Here is a 26,269-nt window from a genome sequence, read left to right on the forward strand (position 1 = left end):
TAATGGATCTAGGTGGCAAATTTGGTGCAAAACTGCTTTAAAAAAAAACCCCAAAAATCACCCAAAGTTTCATGCCACATATGTATGTGTTTGTGTTTTCATTTGTTTGTAGCATTTGGTCCATCTCACTACATTGACATTTACTCTTCTCAGATGATCAAAGTCATTGTGGAAATCCATCCCAACATTCATCTCTCGCATCTGCATCATCATGTGAAAATCAAATGAAAAGCATTGCCAGCAGCTCACCCCAGCAACCTTCCATGGACACCGTTAAGTCAGAAAAAGGTATGGTCAGAGGCTGGCCATTGGATGGAGTTTTAATTGGGGCACTGCAGTGACTTAAATGAGTAAAGTGGGAGAGAGGACCAGAGTTCACCTTTGTGCGTGCAATATTCTGAGAGCTGATAAAGTTTCTCAGTTTTCTGAGTAAATCTGCAGCATTGTTTAAAGCTGGATTACCTCAAGTGCAGCATTGCAACCACTTGGTGCCACTTGTTTGCTCAGGACATCTCTTGGGAACATGCAATTACTGCAAGGTTATTAAGATGCAGAGGATGATATGAATATGAATGGTGTGTTAAAAGCTGTGTTCCACACTGTGAGATTTCAATTTCAGTCACACTGGCTAGCCAAACAGTAAATGAAGCCCAAAGAATAACATTTCTGTCAAAGTTCTCCCAATCACCCACCTGGCGATAGGTCTGTGAGAGAAAAATTATGTAAACTGGCTGAAGTTACAGTGGACAATTGGGAGAACCCTCCTGGAGAAATTGATGACATAAGTGTTTTCTCACACAGGAAACATTAGCAGAGTAGTTCTGCCAGTTGTCATCATGCATCCTCTAGCAATGGCACATGGGTATAGTAATATAGTTGTACTGTACTGGCAATATTGAGATTTCAACTCTGCAAGATTTGCATTAAGTTCAGTAAATCTGTGACCAGGCCCTCATTGTCATAGAAACCCATTGTTTGCATTCATGTCCTTCAAGGGGGCAAACCTACCACCTGTTACCCAATCCCACTCAATGAACTGGCATGGTAAACCATTCGATTATAGAAAGTAGTCACTGCTGAAGGCCCAAGATTACTGTCTCGTGACAATTAAGGAGGGTCAGTAAATGCAATGTTATCATTATTTCCCAAATCCCAAGAACAAACATTTGCTCAAGAACAGAGAGGTGAATGCACACTAAACTGCCTCAACAGCATACACAGTGGACATCTCATTTCAGTTCCAAATTAGCCTGATGCCTACAGAGCTCAGTCGGTGCAAAAAACTTGTCAAATGTGAACCAAGCTAAAGAGACCTGAAAGATAAAGATTTTGTCCATACTCTCTACCAAATCACAGGGGTGGTAGGTTTGCTACAATCTACATCAATGTCCCTTGCTAAGACAGAGAAAAATAAGGCGCGATTTCTATTTCTGATCATTATCCGGTAACTCCTGCTGCAAAAGGGTTTGTGTGTGAAGATTGGATGAAAGTAGGATTGGACTCAGCAGTAATGTCCCCACCATAATTTCCCAACTCCCCTGTGTCACATTTGGAGGTACCCCAATGGTGCGCTGGGGAATTCTTCGTGGAAGTTTCCACATAACCATTTACCTGGCAATTGTCCAGAAGAGCTAACTTCCCCTGGACAATTACACAGGGCTGAGAACCATCTGACAAAGTGATTTAAGTTGCTAGCTTCAGATGGTTCTGCCAGTTGTACTCTCATAGTTACTCTGAAAGAGTTAGAAGGAAAAAAGCACTTGTAACTTCAACATAACTATTTTTAAAATCCAGACTGAGCCCCACATGAGACCCCACTATATCATCCCCCAACTCCCACCAGGGAACCCCCTACACCACCCTGACTTCTAACTCCCAGGGGACTCCACCACCCCCATTTCCCCCCCCCCCCACCCCCCAAGAGGACCCCCCACAATACATACCCCCCAAACCAAGCACCATCATTCCCCCTCACCCCACCCAAAACCTTTTGCCTGACCCCTGTCACGGACTGGCCACGACACCAGACCCCCCCCACCCCCCCCACCCCCAAACGACCCAACCCAAAACCTGCGCCCGCATGTTTGAATTTCCACCTCCAGATCCCGTTCATTTACTTTCGAAACTTACCTTCTCCCTTTCAAAGTTCCCCTTAAACTCACCTGCTTTAAGGCAGCTGGTGATGTAAATAGAGGACATGTCCTCCTTCGTTGCGCTCCATTTGCTGTTGGAGCCCCAGAACTGCTTCGTCCAGCTGTCTCACCCAGTCTGAGTGAGGAAGGTCAGGCAAGATGGAGGCTTTGAAATGCCAGTGGGGGTAAGCTGGCAATTTGCCGGTGATTGCTACTTTGAGGAAGTTACGGGTGAATGTTTTAATCTCCGCATCTCACCATTTCAGAGACCTAAGCTATTAGACCATTTAGCTCAGTTTATCATTTGCTACTGTTATGTAAACTGATGAGTATTTAACCACAAAATAGCAATTCCGAATCTGTTCAGGATTATACATAATGGGGAACAAGGTTCAAAAATGACTGCATTTACTGTGTTTTATGTTCAACTTTATGTTTATTTTTACAATTTTTCATCATATTTCTGTTTTCAATTCTGCTGTCAATCTATAGGCCTCTATTCAAGCAGTGTGCCACAAAGCACTAATGCCTCTCAAGCTTCACATTGTGCTGACATTCCTTGTCAGTTCAGAAGCTTACCCTTTGGCCCAGCTTACCCCACAGCATCAACATTTTCCCTGGCCGAGGTCCAGCAGGAACTTCACATGTTGCAAAGACAGCTGGGAGAAAGTGAGAATTTTACCTGATATTCTGCTTGGATACCACCTGTATAACTCAGCATGTGCAAAATGGCATGATGTGAAGTGGAGGTTTAATTGGGGCACTAAAAAATATTTCTGTATTTTAACTATCCATTCATTTGTTTTCTTTACTTACAGATATCTATTATATTTTTTTCTAAGTTATATTTCAACTCAGAGGTTCAATCACTGGTCTGTGCTAAACAATCGTATCACAGCTGATGTGGTTATAGTGAACTAAAATTGGCCTCAGCACCACTGGAGGAAAAATCAGGTGGGGTTTGTAGTATGGATCGCTGCCCAGTGACTCCTGTTGGAAACTGGGTCTATGTAAATGTCAGGTGAGGACACAATTAGACTTCACCGGGATGCCCTCAACAGTTGAACAATGTACCTACTCTTGCTGTTGAGCTAATTGATTGAGGTACATGGGGCAGCCAGAACCATGGGAACATACCCACAACATAGCAACAGGGAACTATAGCACAACTATCCCTGCAGCAGAGGAAGGGAGAAAATTGGCAAAAAGAAACAATAAATTCAACAATCCCATGTACCCAGCAGACTACCACAGGCAGAGGACAACCGGGCTGAGGATAAGACTACTCAATTCTCTAATCTGCATTCATGTGGATCATGGCTCAGTACTGAGGCGATTGAATTAACCCCATATCTTAAGGTACATCAATGCACATTGAAATTTCCTGAGAAGTTCAAGGATTGGCATTCAAATTAAACAGGACTAATAAATCCAAAATGTGGCAGGCATAGTGTCAAAGGAGGAGCAATAAGCAATTTGCAACAGAAAATTAACCAATTGAGTAGATGCACAGAAGGATGTTTTCTTATTTACGGTGATGAGCCTCTGATCAAAATACAGAGACACAGAATACCCCTTCTAACCTTTCACTGCAGTCTTTGAATGCCCTGTCTGGCTCCAAGGGCCTTTCACTGCTCAGCATGATGTACACCTATTGCTATTAATGCAAAAATTGCTAACCAATGCTTGCTTGAACAATCAATACACCTTCTTATCTTTGGGACAATGTAACAAACTAACATTAATGAAAAAGGTATTCCAATGATATGATTCTATGAATATGTTGACATTTTGCATAAATCAGTAAGATGGATAAAATACCAAATTATAAGATATTGCATGATTCTGTAGAATGTACTTTATTAAAAGACCACCATTGTTGCCTGTGAAGTTGAGCGAGGAGGAGGAGACAGAGGGTGGTTTTGGTAACAGTGTGGAACGAAATAAACTGCTGCCAGATTCAACGTTTCCTGAAAGAGATGAAAGAATTCATTATTCATGGAAAACCTTCTGTGTGGCTCTTATATTGTTTAACCCTTTGATGGCAAGGATCAGGTCCTCAAATAATAGCATAATTGAATAAGTGCAATATTGAAAAACAGCTTGTGCTGCAAATGGGCATTTGTGATTGGTCGGATGTGACACGATGATTTCGCCTTTGAGTGGTCCCTTGTGTCTGCCAGAATGTCTGTAAGTTGCTTGTTTTCTCTCTCAAATTTCTGAGCCTCTGCTGAAAATCATTCCTGTAGGTATGACCTATTCTGGAACAGGCACTGGCATGTCTTCACATTTAGAACAGGTTGGCTGTGCCTCACAGTCCAACAATGCACTTCACCAGCAGCTGAACAACACCAACAATATGCAGGAGACTGTGCGAACCACTAACAGTTATTTGGACAACAGTGCACTCTGGGAAACAACTCATCGACCATTGAGAATCAATACACTTGGCGATGTGTCCTCTGGATCTTCAGGATACCAGTCAGGAACCAACACAGCAGGTAAACAAATGTTTGTGGTCTGATAATTGAACATATCTCTCTCATTAGACCATTAGTACAGAGTTTCCCAGGGTGAAAATGGTCAGATTGAGACCCACACTAGGCATCAAAGTTAAGTTAACACTGTCAATTTATATTGAGGTAGATTCTCTGTTCAATTGTGCTCAAACTAGCAGTGTCTGCAACTGATAGCTGAAAGGAAGGGGTAAAAAAGAAACATTATTTGGGCAAGAAAATGTATCAGCAAAACAGAAGTCCAGGTGAGTAAGCATCTATAGTGTTGATACATTCAAATGCAAATTTTATCGACACCATTTGAAGTGTTTTAGCACATTCCAAAGTTCTAAAAAGTATGATATAAAAGCACTTATTATATCTTGCCAACCAGAAAAAGACCCACTTATACTTATTCTTGTTTCCAGTTAGCTAGCCAGTTTTCTATCTCTGCAATATGTTACCCCCTGCACTATGAAATTTTATTTTTTGCAATGACCTATGATGTGGCACCTTCTCAAATGCTTTCTGGAAATCTAAACACAGTACATCCACTGGTTCCCCTTTATCCACAGCAGATGTTACTTTTCAAAGAACTCCAATAAATTGGTCAAACATGATTTCATTTTCACAAAACGATGTTAACTTTGCCTGATTACCCTGACTGTTTCTAAATGCCCTGCTATAACATCCCTAATAATAGCTTCTGTCTTTTTCCCCATGACAGATGTTAAGCTAACTGACTCGTTGTTTCTGCTTTCTGTCTCCCTTTTGAATAAAGAAGTTATATTTGCTATTTCCCAATCTAATGGCACCTCCATCGAATCTAGGGAATTTTGGAAAATTAAAACCAGTGCATCAACTATCTCACTAGCCACTTTTAAGGCACTTAAAGTCCATCAGGACCCAGGGACCTGTCAGCCCACAGTTCCAATTTCGTAGTATGATTTTCCTGGTCATAGATCATAGAATCTACAGTGCAGCTGGAGGCCATTCAGCCCATCAAGTCTGCACCGACCACAATCCCACCCAGGCCCTATCCCCACAACCCCGTGCATTCACCCTAGCCAGTCCCCCTGACACTAAGGGGCAATTTTAGCATGGCCAATCCACCTAACCCGCACATCTTTGGACTGTGAGAGGAAACCAGAGCACCCGAAGGAAACTCACACAGACACGGGGAGAATGTGCAAACTCCACACTGACAGTGACCCAAGCCGGGAATCGAACCTGGGTCCCTGGTGCTGTGAGGCAGCAGTGCTAATCACTGTGCCACCGTGCAGCCCAAATCACCATGGTGATTATGATTTTCCCGCGTTCCTCCCTCCCTTCCATTTTCTGATTTACAGCTATTTCTGGGAGTTACTTGTATCTCCTATGGTGAAGACCAATGCAAAATATCTATTCAATTCACCTGCCATCTCCTTATTTTCCATTATTAATTCCCCAGACTCACTTTCTATTGCTCACTTTGTTAATTCTTTTTTTGATATAGCTATATAAACTCTTACTATCTATGTTTTAAGCTAGCTTTCGCTTGTACTCTAATCTTTCCTTCCGCATCAATCTTTTGGTCATTTTTAAAGGATCTATTCACCTTGGGAGATAAGGATGAATTGATTTTTTTTTAGAATGTTGCTGATTTTCTTACAACCTTGCAGGTTGTCTCAGCTCCTGTGGTAGAATTTGGCACAATTGACAAAATATGAGCAGAGTTTTCAGAGCAGACTGTTGGATGTGAATTGGCCTGAAGTCTTTACAGTAAGATGAAAACTCTTAATAAAAATATTTCTTTCCTTTAGCTTTTAAAGCATCAACTAGGTGGGGGAAAGCCTTAAGGAAGAGCTCCAAAATTGTATTAATGTTGAGTGAACACAGACAGCATGGTGAAAATATGCACTCTACTGAGTGCGCTGTTCACTTATTGCCTTCTCTTTCTCGCCTTTAGCACAGGCGTTTCCAGGAGCCACAAACCCTGTGGCTCCTGGAAAGAAGCCCAGGCAACTTAGTTTTGTTTGTAATTTTAGTTGGCATTTATTGGTCTGTTCTGTTTGAATCTTTTGACCCAGAGATCTGAAAAGTGAGGTTTAAAAAAATGTTTTTGGTATACAAATCCTAATCCTAATTAGAGCTCCAAATTTTAGTTTTTTCCTCAACATGAGATATTTGCAAATTAATAGGCCATTAGTTACACATGGTTCCTGAGATTCCATAGAATACACCTTAACTACCCACAAAGACACAGCTTGTAGCCAAAAGAGAAAATGCTGGCAAATCTCAGCAGGTCTGGCAGCATCTGGAAGGAGAGAAAAGAGCTGACGTTTTGAGTCCAGATGACCCTTTGTCAAGCTTGTAGTCTCTCACTTAGAGGCAGATTCTGGTTTTGCCAGACCTCATGATAAAATTTGAGCCATAAAAAATTTACATTTTATAAAAAAATAAGAAACAGTGATGAGGCAACATACCTAAATTACACGGTGGCATCGGACTGCATATGGTGCGAAAGCTGAGAGACTGCCCTCTGTCAGAGAGACTGGATAGTAGCATTTCCAGGGTAATTCTCTCTGTTTTTTTCTTTTGCATCACCCTTCTTTCCATCTACAAGCACACATAACACACTGCAATTTAAGTAAAATTTTGTTTTCATACAGTCCAGATGAGATGTTCAACTAAGGCCGTGTCTGGCCTTTCAAGTGAACGTGAAAGATCCCATGTCACAATTTTAGGATAAATGAAGTTTTTGTGGTGTCCTGGTCATCTTTACCTCTTAACCAACATCACTACAAACAAATATGGCCAACACAGCCAAGTGTGCTCCACTCATGTGTGGAGTTAATGCATGCACACAGTGCACTTGGCTGTGTTGGCAAGACATATTCTGTTTAATCATTTATCTCTGCTCTTTGTTGGACCATGCAGTTCCCAAATTGGCTGCTCTTTTCTCTACATCATAATGGTTACAACACTTCAAAAAATAATATATTTGAAGTGCTTTGGGATATCTTAATATTCTAAAAAAATGCTAAATAAATGCAAGGTCTTTATCTGTTCAGTATTTTCCAACCAGTTAAACACATTAACTTTGGGTTTGATGTGGAGTTCAGAATTGACTGTTCAATTATCTTTTCTTTTACCATTGTCTGCACAAGTTGGCATGAATTGTTTTTGATTGACCTTCAAGAAATATTTTCCAGAACCTATTTTCCTGTGGGATCTCGGAGCACCATATAATGGTGGACAAATAGTTGGTTAGCACTTTGTACTTATATCCCATATTATTAAATTAACTGCAGCTAAGTTTCATCTCTTTTGTGTGTAGGTGCAGAGTTGCTGGAGGAGCATTTTCGGGAGATACGCACCATGCGGCAACGCCTAGAGGAATCCATCCACACGAACAACCGACTCAGGGAGCAGCTCGAAGTGCGCCTGGCTGCTGCAACCAAAGAAAATGGTAAGATGCTATCAGAATTCAGACACTTTATATTCTAGTTCGACTGGTTGTGATTTTGATAAACTAACCCAAATCTAACCCAACAGCATGCTTGGCTTCATTGGTCAGAACATTGAATACAGGGGGTTAGGATGTCTTATTGAAGCACAAGACATTGGTACGGCCACACTTGGAATACTGTGTACAGTTCTGGTCACCCTATTATAGAAAGGATATTATTAAACTAGAAAGTGTGCAGAAAAGATTTACTAGGATGCTACCGGGATTTGATGGTTTGAGTGATATGGAGAGACTGGATACACTGGGACTTTTTTCTCTGGAGCGTAGGACACTTAGGGGTGATCTTATAGAGGTCTGTAAAATAATGAGGGGCGTAGATCAGCTGGATAGTCAATATCTTTTCCCAAAGGTAAGGGAAAACCAGAGGGCATAGGTTTAAGGTGAGAGGGGAGAGATACAGAAGTGTCCAGAGGGGCAATTTTTTCACAGAGAGGGTGGTGAGTGTCTGGAACAAGCTGCCAGAGGTAGTAGTAGAGGTGGGTACAATTTTGTCTTTCAAAAAGCATTTAGACAGTTACATGGATAAGATGGGTATAGAGGGATATGGGCCAAATGCGGGCAATTGGGACTAGCTAAGGGGTTTTTTAAAAAAAAGGTGGCATGGACAAGTTGGGCCGAAGGGCCTGTTTCCATGCTGTAAACCTCTATGACTGTATCTAATGTTAGAAGAAAACCTGTGCCATTTAGCAACAGAAGCTTGGTATATTATGTTCCTCCACATTACTATCAGGACTGCTCATCACGAGCCAAATAGATGATACAGAAGCTTAACCCAGGGATGACTCTCCTTGCAAGTTATCTTTCCATTCTGAGGAACACCATCTAAATTTTACCTATTATATTTCCCCAGCAATGCAACTGAGATGGGAGGTTCAGCACAGCAGAGCATTGAAAATTTGTCCTTTCACTGAATAGGTAAATCCTGGCCACCTCCCAGTGGGCTCTGGGATGGCATGGTCTCCATTTTTGGCATTTTGTGGTGCTTGGATTGACCCCTGGTTGCAGTGTCCTCTCCTGCAACAACGGCACTGCCTTTCCTCAATAACAACACTCTGCCTGTCTGACTGGCCCTGGAATCTGCAACCCCCCACTTCCTTTATTGTGAAGGCAGACATGTGTCCTCTTCATCGAGGTACAGGTGCATTAGTGGTGATGCTGCTGAGCTGCCAGTTAAATGGCTGCTGCTGATAAAATGTAGCCCTGGGGGCAAGCCACTCATCGAAGTGGGAAACACACACACACACACCCTCCTCAACCCCCAGTTTCCTCACTTTCAACTCTGGCAGTGGGACCCATGCAGACTCGTAAAATCCCGATCATTACTTCAGTGCTGTGTTGCCTAGACCTCTATCCTGCATTAACATTGGCACTTCCACAACTCTACTGCCCTTTTTTATCATATCTTCACCAAGTCACACTTTACCCCCTCTACTACCCACAATTCTTTCTGAGACCGGTGGAACAAATCTACGCAAAATACTTGTATCTTTGTAATTTTTACAGTCTGTCATAAACAATTATGCAAAGTGATTATAAATAATCATAAATAAGTGACATATCATCCACATGTCTGCAAGTTTGACATGTAGCCACTCATTCAATACTTTGTTGGATGCTTATGGATAGGAATCCTTGATGAGGAGTTTCCACTCATGGCATTTTTGTGTTTCATTTGGTCCCTCTTATTTTCTTGTAGCTGTTGCTCCAACTAACATCTACATTCAGGGACTGGAAACAATGACTCAGCTGTCAGAGGAGAACCGAATGCTGAGGGAAGAGATCCTGACTCTCCAAGCCCAGCTCACACAAGTGCCCAGGGGTGAGACGCTGACTGAGGGATATCGTTCCTCTTTTAAAGAAAAATGAATAGTTCCTGCTTTTCTTAGTAATTAACAACCGACTACTGAAGTTGCACTCCCGAAAATTGTGCATTTCAAAGTGACTTGATCTTACAATTTGTTTGGCGGATCATTAGTTGTTGAGAAAAATTCACAATCCTTCCTTAAAAATTATTTGAAAGCTCATGTTGAGAGCAGTGTCATTGAGGAAGTCAAATTCACAGTTCCACCATGTAAAATTTTGCCCTGAAAAGAGCAATTGTTATCTTAAAAAAGTTCCTTGGAAGAATTGATAGGCCTCAACATTTTGGGCCATGTACTCTGATCCTGCCTATGTTTTCATCCTCCATATATAATTACTTATTTCACCAGTTCCAGCCAATCCTTTAGTTCTTCTAAGGAACTCTTTTAAAGCAACAACTGTGCTTTTCAGAGCAAAATTTTACATTGTGTAACCTTGGATTTGTGTTCCTCAATTTTATATGTACAATCCTGTTTTTAGTTGCTGACATTTTACCTTCACTGTTACAAAATGAATGGCACAAATGCTGAGCTGTATAAGGTTGGAAAGAAAGTTTCTCCACTTACTTTCCTCTATTGGTCATTAAGACCTGACACCTACTTGGATTTGTTTTAACAGTCAGAAGGAAAATGATCAGATTCCCAGTTTAACAAATCTTTGAAAGACAGATTTGGTGCCAAAGGAAGAGGACTTAAGCCTTGTAGGTAATTTAAAAATAGGATAACCTATTTTTTAAAAAATTCATTTTTACAGGATGTGGGTGTAGCTGGCTAGGCCAGCATTAATTCCCCATCCCTAATTGCCCTTGAGAAGGTGGTGATGAGTTGCTGTCTTGAACTGCTGTAGTCCATGTGCTGTAGATTAACCCACAGTGCTGTTAGGGAGGGAGTTCCAGGATTGTGACCCAGTGACTGTGATGGAACAGTGATAAATTTCCAAATCAAGATGATGACTGGCTTGTAGGGGAACTCCCAGCTGCTCCCAAATGTTCCCATGTGTCTGCTGCCCTTGTCTTCCTAAATGATTGTGGTCATGGGTTTGGAAGGTGCTACTTAGAGAGCTTTGGTGAGTTCCTGCAGTACATCTTATAGATAGTACACACTGTTACCACTGCTTGTCATTGGTGGAGGGAATGAATGTTTATGGATGGATGCCAATCAAGTGGACTGCTTTGTCCTTAATGGTGACAAGCTAAATTTGCTAAGGCCATGCAGGGAGGTTTAAACTGATTCGGGGGGGGGGAGGGATCCTGAGTAGTGGGGCTGAAAGTGAGGGATGCATGGATGGGGACTGCAATGCACGGCATTGCAGAGGTGGGGTGGAGCAGGGTTTGAAATGTGTATACTTCAATGCCAGGAGTATTCGCAATAAAGTGGGTGAACTTGCAGCGTGGATCAGTACCTGGGACTTCGATGTTGTGGCTATTTCAGAGACATGGATAGAGCAGGGGCAGGAATGGATGCTGCAGGTCCCGGGGTTCAAATGTTTTAGTCGAAGTAGGGAAGGAGGTAGAAGAGGGGGAGGGGTAGCATTATTGGTCAGAGATTGTATCACAGTGTCAGAGAGGAGGTTTGATGAGGACTTATCTGTTGAGGTAGTATGGGCGGAGATTAGAAATAGGAGAGGAGAGGTCACCCTGTTGGGAGTCTTTTATAGACCTCCTAAAAGTTCTAGAGAGGTTGAGGAAAGGATTGCGGAGTCAATCCTGCTTAGGAGTGAAAGTAATAGGGCAATTGTTATGGGGGATTTTAACTTGACTAATATTGACTGGAATTGTTATAGCTCTAGCTCGTTAGAGGGGTCAGTTTTTGTTCAAAGCGTGCAGGAAGGTTTTTTGACTCAGTATGTAGACAGGCCAACTAGAGGTGAGGCTATATTGGATCTGGTGCTGGGAAATGAGCCAGACCAGGTGCTAGACTTGGAAGTTGGTGTGCATTTTGGTGATAGTGACCACAATTCGGTTACGTTCACCTTAGTGATGGAAAGGGATAGGCATGAACCTCGGGCCAGTGGTTTTAGCTGGGGGAAGGGTAATTATGAGGCTATTAGGAGAGAATTAGGAAACATAGGTTGGACTAGGAGATTACAGGGACTGGGAACGTCCGACATGTGGAGTTTTTTCAAGGAGCAGCTACTGCGAGTCTGTGATAGGTATGTCCCTGTCAGGCAAGGAGGAATTGGTAGGGCTAGGGAACCGTGGTGCACCAAAAAAGTTTCTTTGTTGGTTAAAAAGAAAAAGGAGGCTTATGTTCGGATGAGACGTGAGCACTCGGGTAGTGCACTAGAAAGCTTTAGATTGGCTAAGAGGGAGTTGAAGAGCGAGCTTAGAAGGGCTAAAAGGGGACATGAGAAGACTTTGGCGGATAGGGTTAAAGAGAATCCTAAGGCGTTCTATAGGTATGTCAAGAACAGAAGGTTGGTTAGGGCAAGTTTAGGGCCAGTTATAGATGGCAGAGGGAAGTTATGTGTGGAACCGGAGGAGATTGGTGAAGCATTGAACCAATATTTCTCTTCGGTGTTCACGCAAGGGGACATGAATATAGCTGAGGAGGACACTGGGTTGCAAGGGAGTAGAATAGACAGTATTACAGTTGATAAGGAGGATGTGCAGGATATTCTGGAGGGTCTGAAAATAGATAAATCCCCTGGTCCGGATGGGATTTATCCAAGGATTCTCTGGGAGGCAAGAGAAGTGATTGCAGAGCCTCTGGCTCTGATCTTCAGGTCGTCGTTGGCCTCTGGTATAGTACCAGAAGATTGGAGGTTAGCGAATGTTGTCCCATTGTTTAAGAAGGGGAACAGAGACTTCCCCGGGAATTATAGACCGGTGAGTCTCACTTCTGTTGTCGGCAAGATGTTGGAAAAAATTATAAGGGATAGGATTTATAGTTATTTGGAGAGTAATGAATTGATAGGTGATAGTCAGCATGGTTTTGTGGCAGGTAGGTCGTGCCTTACTAACCTTATTGAGTTTTTTGAGAAAGTGACCAAGGAGGTGGATGGGGGCAAGGCAGTGGACGTGGTATATATGGATTTTAGTAAGGCGTTTGATAAGGTTCACCATGGTAGGCTTCTGCAGAAAATGCAGATGTATGGGATTGGGGGTGATCTAGGAAATTGGATCAGGAATTGGCTAGCGGATAGGAAACAGAGGGTGGTGGTTGATAGTAAATATTCATCATGGAGTGCGGTTACAAGTGGTGTACCTCAGGGATCTGTTTTGGGGCCACTGCTGTTTGTAATATTTATTAATGATCTGGATGAGGGTATAGTTGGGTGGATTAGCAAATTTGCTGATGACACCAAAGTCGGTGGTGTGGTAGACAGTGAGGAAGGGTGTCGTAGTTTGCAGGAAGACTTAGACAGGTTGCAAAGTTGGGCCGAGAGGTGGCGGATGGAGTTTAATGCGGAGAAGTGTGAGGTAATTCACTTTGGTAGGAATAACAGATGTGTTGAGTATAGGGCTAACGGGAGGACTTTGAATAGTGTGGAGGAGCAGAGGGATCTAGGTGTATGTGTGCATAGATCCCTGAAAGTTGGGAATCAAGTAGATAAGGTTGTTAAGAAGGCATATGGTGTCTTGGCGTTTATTGGTAGGGGGATTGAATTTAGGAGTCGTAGCGTTATGTTGCAACTGTACACAACTCTGGTGCGGCCGCACTTGGAGTACTGTGTGCAGTTCTGGTCCCCACATTACAGGAAGGATGTGGAGGCTTTGGAGAGGGTGCAGAGGAGGTTTACCAGGATGTTGCCTGGTATGGAGGGGAGATCCTATGAGGAGAGGCTGAGGGATTTGGGATTGTTTTCGCTGGAAAGGCGGCGGCTAAGAGGGGATCTTATTGAAACATATAAGATGATTAGAGGTTTAGATAGGGTGGATAGTGATAGCCTTTTTCCTCTGATGGAGAAATCCAGCACGAGGGGGCATGGCTTTAAATTGAGGGGGGGTAGTTATAGAACCGATGTCAGGGGTAGGTTCTTTACCCAGAGGGTGGTGAGGGATTGGAATGCCCTGCCAGCATCAGTAGTAAATGCGCCTAGTTTGGGGGCGTTTAAGAGATCCGTAGATAGGTTCATGGACGAAAAGAAATTGGTTTAGGTTGGAGGGTCACAGTTTTTTTTTTTAACTGGTCGGTGCAACATCGTGGGCCGAAGGGCCTGTTCTGCGCTGTAATGTTCTATGTTCTATGTTCTTAAGCTTCGTGAGTGTTGTTTGAACTGCACTCATCCAGGCAAGTGGAGAGAATTCCATTACACTCCTGACCGGTGCCTTGAGGATATTGGACAGATTTTGGAGAGTGAGGTGACTTACTGTCCACAGGGTTTCTAGCCTCTGAGCTGCTCTTGTAGCCACAGTATTTATATGACTAGTTCAGTTCAGTTTATGGTTAGGGGTAACCCCCAGAATGTTGATAGTGATGAATGACAGGCACTTTCTTATTAACTTTCTTCTTCAGGATACCAAACTTTGCTTTTGTACAGATATTCATTATTCTCAAGCCCTGCTCCATTTAATGGCCCCTTCACATTGGTGTGCTGCTGCTGGTGGCTCACTGAATTGAGTGGCAGTGCTGTAATGTAAGTGATGTAATTCTACTTCTGCCAGAAATGCAGAAAACTGCCTCAAGAAATGTTTATCTGTTACTTCAGAGGCAGTAAATTTGTTAGCTCCTTAGAAAATCCCAACTTTTAACTTTTGGGTTGTGTTTGCTACTGGGTACATCCATTCGGGTGTTTGTCACAAGCTTGGATCTTGGTGCATGAAGCAAAGTAGAGGCTGAGGAACTTCTTAATCAACTGCTTAAAGTGTCAATGAATGCTGGCCAGCGTTGCTATACATAATGTAAATCATTGAATGAACAGTGTATATAATTTAGCAAAACTATATTAGTAAAATTGATACTTTTTTATCCTTTCATAGGATGTGGCTATTTGTCCTCGAGAAGATGGTGTGAGCCTGTTCTTGAATGGCTGCAGGCCATATGATTTAGGAACAGCCACAGTGCTGTTAGAAAGGGAGTTCCAGGATTTTGACCCAAAAGAAGGGCAATATAATTCCAAGTCAGGATGGTGTGTAGCTTGGAGTGGAACATGGGGATGGTGGTTTTGCTGTCCTTGTCCTTCGATCTGGTAGAGTTCACTGTAATAGCATGCCACTGTGTGTCATGTACCCCTTCGCCTTTCCACATCACAGAATTGCTATGGCCCAGAAGGAAAGCATTTAGCCCATTGTGTCTGCACTGCATTTAAGATTCTCCATAAAACCTACCTCTTTGATCAGGTTTTTAGTCAAATTTCCTAATTCCTCCTCCTTTGCATTGAAGTACATTTTCCTTATAGGTCCTCAGTGAAGCATTTTGGATTTTTTTTTTACATTATTCAATCACTGCAAGTCATTTTGTTTTTGGCTAAAAGTAAAATTTACGACTTCATATAAAATATTCATAAACAATAGTTATTTTAACATTTTCAACTAGGGAAAGTAACATTTGTTCTGAACTTGTATGTTTTATTTTAACTCCATAGAGCAGGCCAAAGAGATGGAGCAACTGAGGGAGAGTCTGTTAACAACCAGGGCTAGATATAAGCTCTTGGAGAAAGAACTGGATCAGTGGAGAGAAGAGAACAACAGCTTGCAGGCTGAAGTCAGGGACAGACAAGAGGAAGCATTACAGCTGAGAGAAGAACAGCAATGCAGCCAAAACAAAAGCAATAGGTATGGAGACCAATCTTCTATTTTTCTAATTTACATTCATTGAAGATCCCACGGAAAAAGATTGTCTTAGCTTTGTGAGCAACACGGTGAAACTTTCCACTGTGTGTGTGTGTGTGTGTTAGATACAAAATCATAACCCTATTTATAAGGAACATTTACAATTTTTCTGAAAATAAGACAAAGGAAATCTTCCTCCAGGATGTGAGCAATTTATAGAACCAGGTTAACACACTTTATTTTGCCTCTTATGACATGTCTGCTTTGTTCTTCTGCCCAGGCTGATACAGGAGATGACTATGCTCCAACAACAACTAAATGAAAGCCACCAGCTACTTCATTCTCTCCAGTCTGAGCTTCAAGTGTACGAGAGGCTGTATGGGAAAAAGAAACCTTTCCAAGGTAGGAACTGCACCATCTCACCAGCATGAAAGGCTGTCATTCCTGCAATTCAACAATTCTAAAAACCAGTGGCAGATAATTCTAGGTTTCTGAACTAATACCATAGAATCTAAGGCTGGTTACAGCACATAAGGAACCTGTTTAGCCCATGCTGGCTCTCTGGAAGAACAATTTAACTAGCCCCATTCCCTGGCCCTTTCCCCATTGCCCAGCAAATAGCTTTATTGGTACTCATCCAATTCCCACTGAAAAGCCACAATTAAATCTGCTCTCCCCACCCTATCAGGCATTGCATTCCAGATTACAATTCCTGTGTAAAAATGATTTCTTTTCATGTCATGTTTAGAAAATAACATTTAAGCATCCTTCATCAATCACAAAAGCCCAGGCTACATTCCATTATACATACCGGATGTAGTGAAATAAATGAAGAAAATTACAATTTTAATAAGTAACTTTTCTCCCTTCTCAGTTTACTCAGGAAATGTTCAGCACCATGGTGGTGGACCCTGCACCTTTGACATCAGTGACTTCCTGACACAAATCAGAGGCCTCCGCATTCAGCTGGAGCACAGTATCCACACCAATGGCTGCCTACGGAAACAGCTGAAGGAACAGATGGATGAACATCGACCAGCCAGCCTCAATATCAATCATTTGACCTCCTCATCCAGTGAACACAACAATAGTAAACAGGTGTTCCAGGGTGAGACCACTAGAAATGCAATGGATAAGTAAAGAGAGATTAAAGTCAATGCAGTGAGAAGTAGCTTGGTGTCCTAATGAATAGAGAAGTGAAAGGCTAGGGTAGGGAGATAATGGGCAGAGTGTAAAGCTTTCATTTCCATAAATTCTTTTGATTGGCTGAGGAATGTGCTCAATTTCTCCTATTTTACAGTCCTCCTCCACTTCTAACTGAAATGTAAAATTTTGAAGCAGCATTCACTTAAATCAGTTGCACACCAACAAAGTCTAGGTTAATGTGAGAAATACAGTTATGAACTTTGTATTCTTAATGTATTTATCGATAATACCTTGAAAAGAACTTGAAAATAATTGTAGCCTTTCAGTTGGGTTCTATTCTGTTGGAGATGGAGAGATATGCTAGACAAATTGCACAGTTGTATCATGACAAGGCCACAATGACATATTTTATCATGATTTACCATCATGTTATATCTTAAGATTCTATAAGTACAAGTATTTAAAAAGGAGAATTAGCAGTCATTTCATACCAGTTTTCTCTGAATGGGAGCTGGAAGTTTGGCAGCCTCAATCTGCAAACTTCCTTCACCAAGAGCAATTAACCTGTAATTAGCCTAAAGACTTTGAGCGCATAAAGGGTCAGGATGGTTAAACAATTTAATTCATATTGGAAACTTAAAGTACTGATTAACATTTTCCCTACAGTTCCATTTCTCCCTGTAAACATCAAATTGCTTTGCCTAAGTTTGACGGCTCCCCAGTTGTGATTAAAGTATATAGGTATCCCAGGTACCCAATGTAATCAACGAACTAGCTAAAGTTCACATCTTGATCGGTAAAATTGAGACTGGCCTTCATGTGAAATCTTATCACAGGATAGATACTGTGTGGTAACCTGAAGAAACTGGAAGTTACCATGTGGCTTAACTAATTAAATCTCTGCTTGAGTTTCCAGTCAGATCATCGTGGTTAAGTCCTTCAGTTGGAAAGGAGTTATTTATTCTGCTAATACAGTGGTTTATCAAATGACAGTTACTCTGCTCAATATAGGGAAAGGTTGGCACCACTTACGTCACATTATGCCATGTAACCTTGCTTCGTGTTAATTACAGTAAGAAGTTTCACAACACCAGGTTAAAGTCCAACAAATTTATTTGGTAGCACGAGCTTTCGGAGTGCTGCTCCTTCATCAGGTGAGTGAAGGAGCGGTGCTCCGAAAGCACGTGCTAACAAATAAACCTGTTGGACTTTAACCTGGTGTTGTGAGACTACTTATTGTGCCTACCCCAGTCCAACGCCGGCAACTCCACATCGTGTTAATTAGTCAGAGAAACTCTGACAGTAACAAAACTACCTAAAATAAATAATTTGGCAGTTGAGAGCCTCAGATACAAAGACCGGGCTCGAAAAGAAGTTCCTAAAATAACTCGGTTGTCCCCATCTCATTAATCATTCGGCATCCAAGATATTCAGCCAAGAAGGTGAGATAAATGACCAGACTGCTCCATAGCTGTAATCAAGGTTTCACCATGAATATCTACAAAGGGATGAGATTCAAGTTCAACAACTTCAACTGTGTTCTTTTTTATTTCAAACGAAATTTGAGTAGCAGTCTGAGCAAGAACCAAACGAAGGTTGGGTAAATTCACCTGACTCAGCTTCCTGCTTCAGAGTCCAACATTCAACTCTTACCTACAAGACACCCATTAATGAACACAATTGCTGTCACCCCTTGTTAAAAGATAATGTAATACAGCACAAGATATGCTGCCTGGTTGTGTTAAAATTATTCCAGAAAACATTCGGCAGTTCTGTTAGAATTTACAAGATAAATTATTTCCAAGCCCTGAATATGACCATCAGCATTGAAGCAGAGGCTTATCTCAGATTATTTTAACTTTTAGCCATATTGACATCATAACAGTTGGTGATTTGATACTTCTCTGCGCCTGCATCATTATAAAAAATTATTTATAAAAAGCTTTCTCGATAAATCAACTAATAGATGATATTTAGATTAATGTTGATCTTGTTATTGGAAAATTATATATTTATACAGTTTTCCCCTTTTCTCCATTGATAATCCTTTGCAGATTGTGTGCCATCACCACCTGTTAGAGACACTGGCTTATTTTCGCCATTCCAACTGCACCCAAAGACAACTTCGCCAGTGGAGGATTTTAATATGGAAGATAAATCAGACCGACACGGTAATTTATAGCTTTGTTTGTCACTTCTTTGCTATCCTTAGATTAACTAAGCTTCTGACGATTTCTTCACCTGTTCTTTATCTAGTTTCCTGTTAGATATCCCTTTGTTTAATGTCTCTTTATTTAATATGTTCTTTGTTTCTGCTATGTGTCGATCTCTTTACTTGTTGACTCCCTGGTCTCAATATGATTGGAAATTGGCAGAGTTAGGACGTACTTGTCATAATCTTGCAATCCGCCTTAGATGCAGGGGACTGTTGATGACTCGGGAAATTGCATATGTTACACCCTTGTTCAAAAAAAAGTGTAAAGATAAACCTCGCAAATCGAGGCCAGTTAGCTTAACCTCAGTGGTAAAATGATAATCCAGGGCAAAATTAGCAGTCACTTCAACAAAGGTGGATTAATCAAGGAAAACCAGAAAGCATTTGTTAAAGGCAAATCATATTTAACCAACTTGATTGCGTTTTTCATGAGGAAACAGGGCTGATGTGGTGTATCTGGATTTCCAAAAGGTGTTTGATAAAGTGCTGCATAATAGCCGTGCCAGCAAAGTTGTTGCCTATGGAATAAAAGGGACAGTGGCTGCATGAATACAAATTTCAGTCAAGGACAGAAAACAAGTAGTGATGAATGGTTGTTTTTCAGTTAAGAGGAAGGTATACAGTCATGTTCCTCAAGTGTTGGTACTAGAACCACTGCTTTTCTTGATGCATATCAATGACTTAGACTTGGATGTAACGGGCACGATTTAAGAACTTGCAGATGATACAAAATTTGGAAGTATTGTAATTTGTGGGGATGTTGGTGATAGACTTCAAGAGGACATGGACAGGTTGTAGGAATGGATGAACACATGGCAGATGAAATATTATAGAGAAATGCAAAGTGACACATTTTTGTGGGGGGAAAAAAAGAGGCAATATGAACTAGAGGACACATTTCTAAAGACAGTGCAAAAACAGAGAGACCTTGGAGCATATGTGCACAAATAGTAAATGGCAGGGTGAGTTGAGAAAGTGGTTCAAAAGGCATATGGGGGATGTCTTTATAAATAGAGGTGTAGAATACAAAAGCATGGAAATTATAATGAACATTTATAGAACACTGATTCAGCTACAACTGGAGTATTGTGTCCAATTCTGGGCATCGCACTTTAGGAATGATCAAGATTTTAGAGAGGATGCAGAAAAGATTTACAAGAATGAATCACAAGATGAGGGACCAGTGTATGGCAACACTGTGTGTGTACCATCTACAAGATGCACTTCAGTATCTCACCAAGGTTCCTTCGTCAGAATCTTCCAAAACTGTGACATCTACCACCTAGAAGAACAAAGGTAGTAAACCTATGGGAACACCAACATCTGCAAATTTCCCTCCAAGTAAAACACCATCCTGACTTGGAACTATATTGCTATTTCTTCACTGCCACTGTGTCAAAATCCTGGAACTCCCTAACAGGCAGCACAGTGGGAGTACCACGCCATTTGAACTATGGTGGTTCAAGAAGGCAGCTCGCCACCACATTCTCAATGGCAATTCAGGGTGGGCAAGAAATGATGACCTTGCCAGTGATGTCTACATCCTATGTATGAAACAATGCAATGAGCAGTGATTCCCCTACAGCAGTGATGTATATTTGAATGCTATAACATTACAGATGCTGCTTGGTAACTTGAGAACGAGCAGCACGATTTATTGATCAGCCTACATTTTCCAGTTGCTGCCTGTTTAATCCTGATACTGTCCATTCAATTTTAAACAGGTCAACATTGTTGTAAAAAAAAGTTAGTTAGAAAATCTGTACAACTTTACACGGATGGAAGTGAGCCTATTGTGTGGCTGCACCACTAGATGAGGCAAATCACCAGATGGACATTTTGGGTTGGATATCATGCTGAAGTTTTGATGCATCTGCAATGCAGAAGGTTGGGAAATTCCTCTGGTGCACAGTCACTCCAGCTCCACCTCCCTCTGCACTCCATACATTTCCTGTATACTTGGCTCAAGGACAGTCAGTGTTCTCACAAGTGGATGCATTACACATACATACAAATCAGATGTTTCCTCCATTTAATTTCTTGCAATTTGCTGGTTGGAACCACTTACCACAAGTGGCAACTTGTTAGGCTGAGGGGTTCAGCAACCTAAGGTTGGTAGTGGGGACCTTGAAATGTTCAGCTACATCTAGGCCTGTGAAGGGAGGAGTGTTTGTGTGTGTGTGTGTGTGTGTGTGTGTGTGGGGTGGGGTGGGGGGGGGGGGTACAGGGGTGCAGTGGAAAAAGTATTAAGCTCCACATATTTTTTAAACTTAGCTTTTTAGTGGGTTTCTTGTTGCAGGGATCAGGCCTCAATCATCGGTCATTTTTTGGAAAAAAAACAAGTGTTTAAAGGCTCTTTGCAGCTATTTAAGTTCAGTCGAGGCTGCAGAGCTCACAACCCCAGAATCTCATCTCGCAATTCCAGTGGGTCCATGACCTTCAGTTTGAGAAGCACTGCATTAGAGGGTAGAAATTATTCTGTGCACCATTTTTAATTAATTGGTTCTGCTTGTGTGAAATTTCTATGTGTTATTTTAACTATTTTAAGTAAGTTGTTTTGATAGTTTCGAACTACAATTATTTAAATTTGAATTGAGGTCCGTGTGCCTTTTCCCCCATTATTTTAGGTGGTTACCTCTGTGATTCCATGAGCCAGATCTCCTGTTCTGTAATAGATGATGAGTTTACCAAAAAGAATGGATGTCATGTGATTGGACACATTAATGACTACAATGCGCTTCAGCAACAAATTATGGAGGGCAGAATATTGGTTCAGAGGATGGAGTCTATTGTCCAATCCTGTGTTAATGCTGCTTTTTTGGAAATCGACGGATCCAAGGTAAGAACAGGAAGGCAAGAAATTGCTGAGCAAAATATTGTAAAATACATTGGACATTTGAGGAGCAATAACCTGACCTGCCAGTTTATTGCATGTTGTGAATAATTGAGTAGTGGACTTTAATTGTCAGCTGTATCATTACACCTCAGAGGCCCATGAAGGCAAGAATGTATGTTTATCATTCACACTTCAAGGTAAACTTCATATCGATGTTCAGACAATGCAGTTTTTAGTTAAAACTATTCACACTATCAAAGAAGAGCTGGATACATATCTGGTTGGGAATGAAATTGCGAGTTATCGGAATAGACGAGGATGATCATGCATTTCAGGTAGCATAATGGTTTCTGTGCTCTTGGAATCAGGAAGGAAGAATATCAAACTCATGCCTTCATAGTTTGTATGCCTCAGTCATGTAGCAAGTGATAAACTAACCTATTGAATCATTAATGTTCCTTATCATTTTATTAGGAAGGAAAATACACAATAGATGAGAGATTTGGAGGAAATGAAAGACCTTGGTGTGCATGTCTACAGATCCCTGAAGTGGGCAGGATAGGTGGATAAGATGGTAAAGAAAGCATATGGAATGCTTTTCTTTATTGGACAAGTTATTGAATACAAAAGCAGCGATGTAATGATGGAACTGTATATAACGCTGGTTCGGCCACAGCTGGAATTGTGTGTACAGTTCTGGTTGCTTCATTACAGAATAGTGATAACTGCTCTGGAGAGGGTACAGAGGAGATTTACAAGAATGTTGCCGAGGTTTAAAAAGTGTAGCTATGAAGAAAAATTGGATCGGCTGGGGTTATTTTTCTTAGAACAGAGGAAGCTGAGGGGTGACTTAATTGAGGTGTACAAGATTGAGAGTGGCTGATGTAGGAATAGGCAGGAATGCCGTTTCCCCCAGTAGCGAGGTCTATTATTAGGGGGAATAGATTTAAAGTGATTTGTAGCAGGATTAGAAGAAAAACCTCTTCACCTAGAGGGTGGTGGGTGTCTGGAATCCACTGCCTGGCTTGATGGTGGAGCTAGAAATCCTCAATTCATTGAAAAGGTACTTGGATCGGCACCTGAGGTGCTGTACACTACAAGGCTATGGATCAGATAGTGGAGGTGGGATTGGAATAGGCAGCTAGTTATTTTATCTTTTTTGGCCAGCGCAGACACGATTGGCTGAATGGCCTCTTTATGCACTATAACTTTTCTATGGGAGCAGTCTATGGGGTGATCTTATGACCTCATCCCACTCGTCGTTCAGCGAGGTGGAGGTGGTAAAATTGTGAGGTGCCAAAAATCAGATTCATGCCCAGTTTCTTGCCTCATACAATCTTACCTGCCCTATTTTGCCAGTGAGATCAGCTTCATGCCTAAAAAGGGTGCAAAGCCAATTTAAATATTAATGACATGCCTTTCATTGCATGTCATTAGCAAGTTCTGTGCGGCATTGTCCAAGCTCACTTAGACTTACCTCCTCTTTGGTTGGTCCACACACTGGTGAGAATCACAGCTAGCTGATGGCTGGCCAGGGCAATCGGTGGCCATTGGAGCTCCAGAGTGGTTGGGAGCATTGCCCACTGGACACCATAATGTGCCAGGGGCTGTGCCAAGAGAGTAATGCTTGAGTGGGGGTGAGGGTATGATGGGAGGGGGGGGGGGAGAAACTGGCACAGGGAGCGATCGGCAGGGTGGGTGCATGCAGGATAGGCCACGGAGGGGGTCATGACGGGGGACCCACCAGAAGGGTCCCGATGACAGCGACTGTGTTGCCATGGGGATATTACACTGCCACCGATGAATGGGGGAAGGGGAGGTGGCAGGACAACTCCCAGTTCAGAGATTCGGGCACATGCGCAATGGTGCCCCAAGCTGTCGACAGCAGGCTTCACTGGCAAGCTAAGGCTCCATCCTGCCACAGCTTCATTGGTGAGAATCACACTTCTGTCCAAAGAAGTGACTGTGTCATAAGATTACATTTTCAAATCGCCCAAAAAACTTTGAAACTCTCCCGTTTTCTCACTCATTCGGCATTTAGGGTGCAATCTTTTGAAAAAAATTGTGTGTTAGTCTGACAAATGGGGAGAGATTTATAATACTGGCAATCACAATAGATTATCTCTTGCATCTGATTTTAACCTCAGGATTTGGATCATCAGACTGTAAAGCAGCTCTTTTCCAATACCAATACTTTGCGTCAAATCTTGGATGAAACCTGCTCCTTACTGAAGATGTTCTGGAGAGCAGCTCTGCCAAATCCAGATAGTGCCATACAAAATAATCAAAAGGTAAGCCTTTATGTTCACTGATGTGTAGGCAGGAAAGTAGAGCTAAGGCCACAATCTTCGACCAAGATCATAGAATAGTGGAGCAGGTTGAAAGGCCTACACCTGGTTCTAGTTGTTATGATATCATGTTCAGGTAAGACCCAATACAAATAATAAACAGCACTACAAGATTAGTTTATTCCTCTATCATTTCATCTTAAAATGAGTGCTCTGTTCTTTCCTTAGCTGGGATTCAATATGCTGTACACCATTCATGATTAATTTAGTATTATTAGATTTCAGTCCTTTTTTGTGAATATCAGGTAATCACCACCTATAAAATGTATAAAATATCAACCATGCTAATATTCTAAAGCCCATCACATCAGGTGTGATGTCCAGTGGTCATTTCATTTTTGGAATGAACGATATGCTTCACTTTGAATGAAGCAGACCCACCCTGACGACTTGTGTGACACAGGTGGAGCTACATGACTGATGGCTCCATTCTCACATGAGTTTTACTGATACTTGATATATTAATATTATTACTGACTGCTTTATCACTGGCAGCAATTGTAATCAGTGACTGGTGTGAAAGCAGATCTGTTGTATTTCAAAATTCTGCACTATGGCAGTGATAATGTGATGTAAAACAGTGCTCAAATAGTCATCCTGAGAAGGCCAGATTTAAATGATGTCAGTGAAGAGTTGATGAATAAACCTTTCATTTGAGCTAAGAATGATGGGCTAGCCTCTGCCTCTGAATAAAATTCCTTATTCTTTCTCATTAGAGAGCAAAATTAGAACAATGCTGAATACTGTCTCCAATAACACCCCAGAGCCAGATGGATCATGAGCAGATGGGACAAAAAGTCTACTGAGGGCCACGTGCAGTGTTGCCTGGCTCAGTGCCAGCTGTCACCTCTGGGTCAGAAGGTTCATGTGCTGATGTCCCACTCCAGAGAATTGAGCACAAAAATCTAAGCTGACATTCTACTGCACTGTCTTCCGAAGGACACAATAAACATGAGGTGCCATCTGCTCTGTTAGATGGACACAACATTTTATTTTGAAGTGGGGCAGGGTAGTTCTTTGTGATGCCCTCAACCAATACCACTAAAACAGATGACTTGTCACTATCAGATTGCAGTTTGTGGGAGCCTGTTGTATGCAAATTGGCTGCCAGCAATAATGACATAAGTCCCAGATTTTCACTCCTGGATCATGTGTGCAGGGAAAGGAGATTCCCAACTTCACAAACCCCTATGCCAACCAATGACCTCTCCCCCACCTCATCCCAATGGCCCTTCATTGCCCATATGCTTAGTCCGAATCCATGCCCTTTAACCACCACCCTTTTCACTTAACCCCTCCATGCCAACTTACCAAGTATTCACCAGGGCAAACCTCAGGAGCTATGCTGACTTTATTGTATTTGTTGAAGATGTCACATTTAAAAACAAAACATTGGTTTTTTAAAAATGCAATACACATTGAAACTTTTAATCTCTTATGTAAACAAACATTTCTTATTCTATAACCATTTGGGGCTGTCAATCAAAAAGGTGAGCTAGCTAGATGGGTGGAGAACTGGCTTAGCCATAGAAGACAGAGGGTAACAGTGGAGGGGTCTTCTTCAGGTTGGAGGTCTGTGACTAGTGGAGATCCGCAGGGCTCTGTACTGGGACCTCTGCTGTTTGTGATATATATAAATGATTTGGAGGAAGATGTAGCTGGTGTGATCAGTAAGTTTGCGGACGACACAAAGATTGCTGGAGTTGCGGATAGTGATGAACATTGTCAGAGAATACAGCAGAATATAAATAGGCTGGAACATTGGGCGGAGAAATGGCAGATGGAATTTAATCCAGATAAATGCGAAGTGATGCATTTCGGTAGATCTAATGTAAGGGGGAGCTATACAATAAATGGCAGAACCATCAGGAGTATAGACACACAGGGACCTGGGTGTACAAGTCCACAGATCCTTAAAGGTGGCAGCACAGGTGGAGAGGATGGTGAAGAAGGCATATGGCATGCTTGCCTTTATTGGACGGGACATAGAATATAAAAGTTGGCATATGTTGT

The 26,269-nt window shown here is 41.8% G+C and overlaps 1 protein-coding gene across 16 annotated transcripts in view; it reads left to right on the plus strand.

The window, feature by feature from the left end:
• Nucleotides 1-26,269, plus strand: part of pde4dip (phosphodiesterase 4D interacting protein) — a 425,654-nt gene that overhangs the window by 390,287 nt on the left and 9,098 nt on the right. For 12 of the 16 annotated variants that reach the window (XM_078218377.1, XM_078218378.1, XM_078218362.1 and 9 more), the window contains 11 exons: nt 154-288; nt 2,625-2,801; nt 4,382-4,633; nt 7,947-8,078; nt 9,835-9,957; nt 15,525-15,714; nt 15,992-16,113; nt 16,586-16,819; nt 18,912-19,028; nt 21,700-21,911; nt 24,056-24,199. In XM_078218377.1, the coding sequence (XP_078074503.1) occupies nt 154-288; nt 2,625-2,801; nt 4,382-4,633; nt 7,947-8,078; nt 9,835-9,957; nt 15,525-15,714; nt 15,992-16,113; nt 16,586-16,819; nt 18,912-19,028; nt 21,700-21,911; nt 24,056-24,199 (1,838 nt within the window). The remainder of the gene's footprint in view (nt 1-153; nt 289-2,624; nt 2,802-4,381; nt 4,634-7,946; nt 8,079-9,834; nt 9,958-15,524; nt 15,715-15,991; nt 16,114-16,585; nt 16,820-18,911; nt 19,029-21,699; nt 21,912-24,055; nt 24,200-26,269) is intronic. The other 4 variants (XM_078218369.1, XM_078218370.1, XM_078218372.1 and 1 more) reach the window with 1 other exon arrangement.

This window comes from Mustelus asterias, chromosome 8 (genome assembly GCF_964213995.1).
Source record: "Mustelus asterias chromosome 8, sMusAst1.hap1.1, whole genome shotgun sequence".
NCBI lineage: Eukaryota > Metazoa > Chordata > Chondrichthyes > Carcharhiniformes > Triakidae > Mustelus > Mustelus asterias.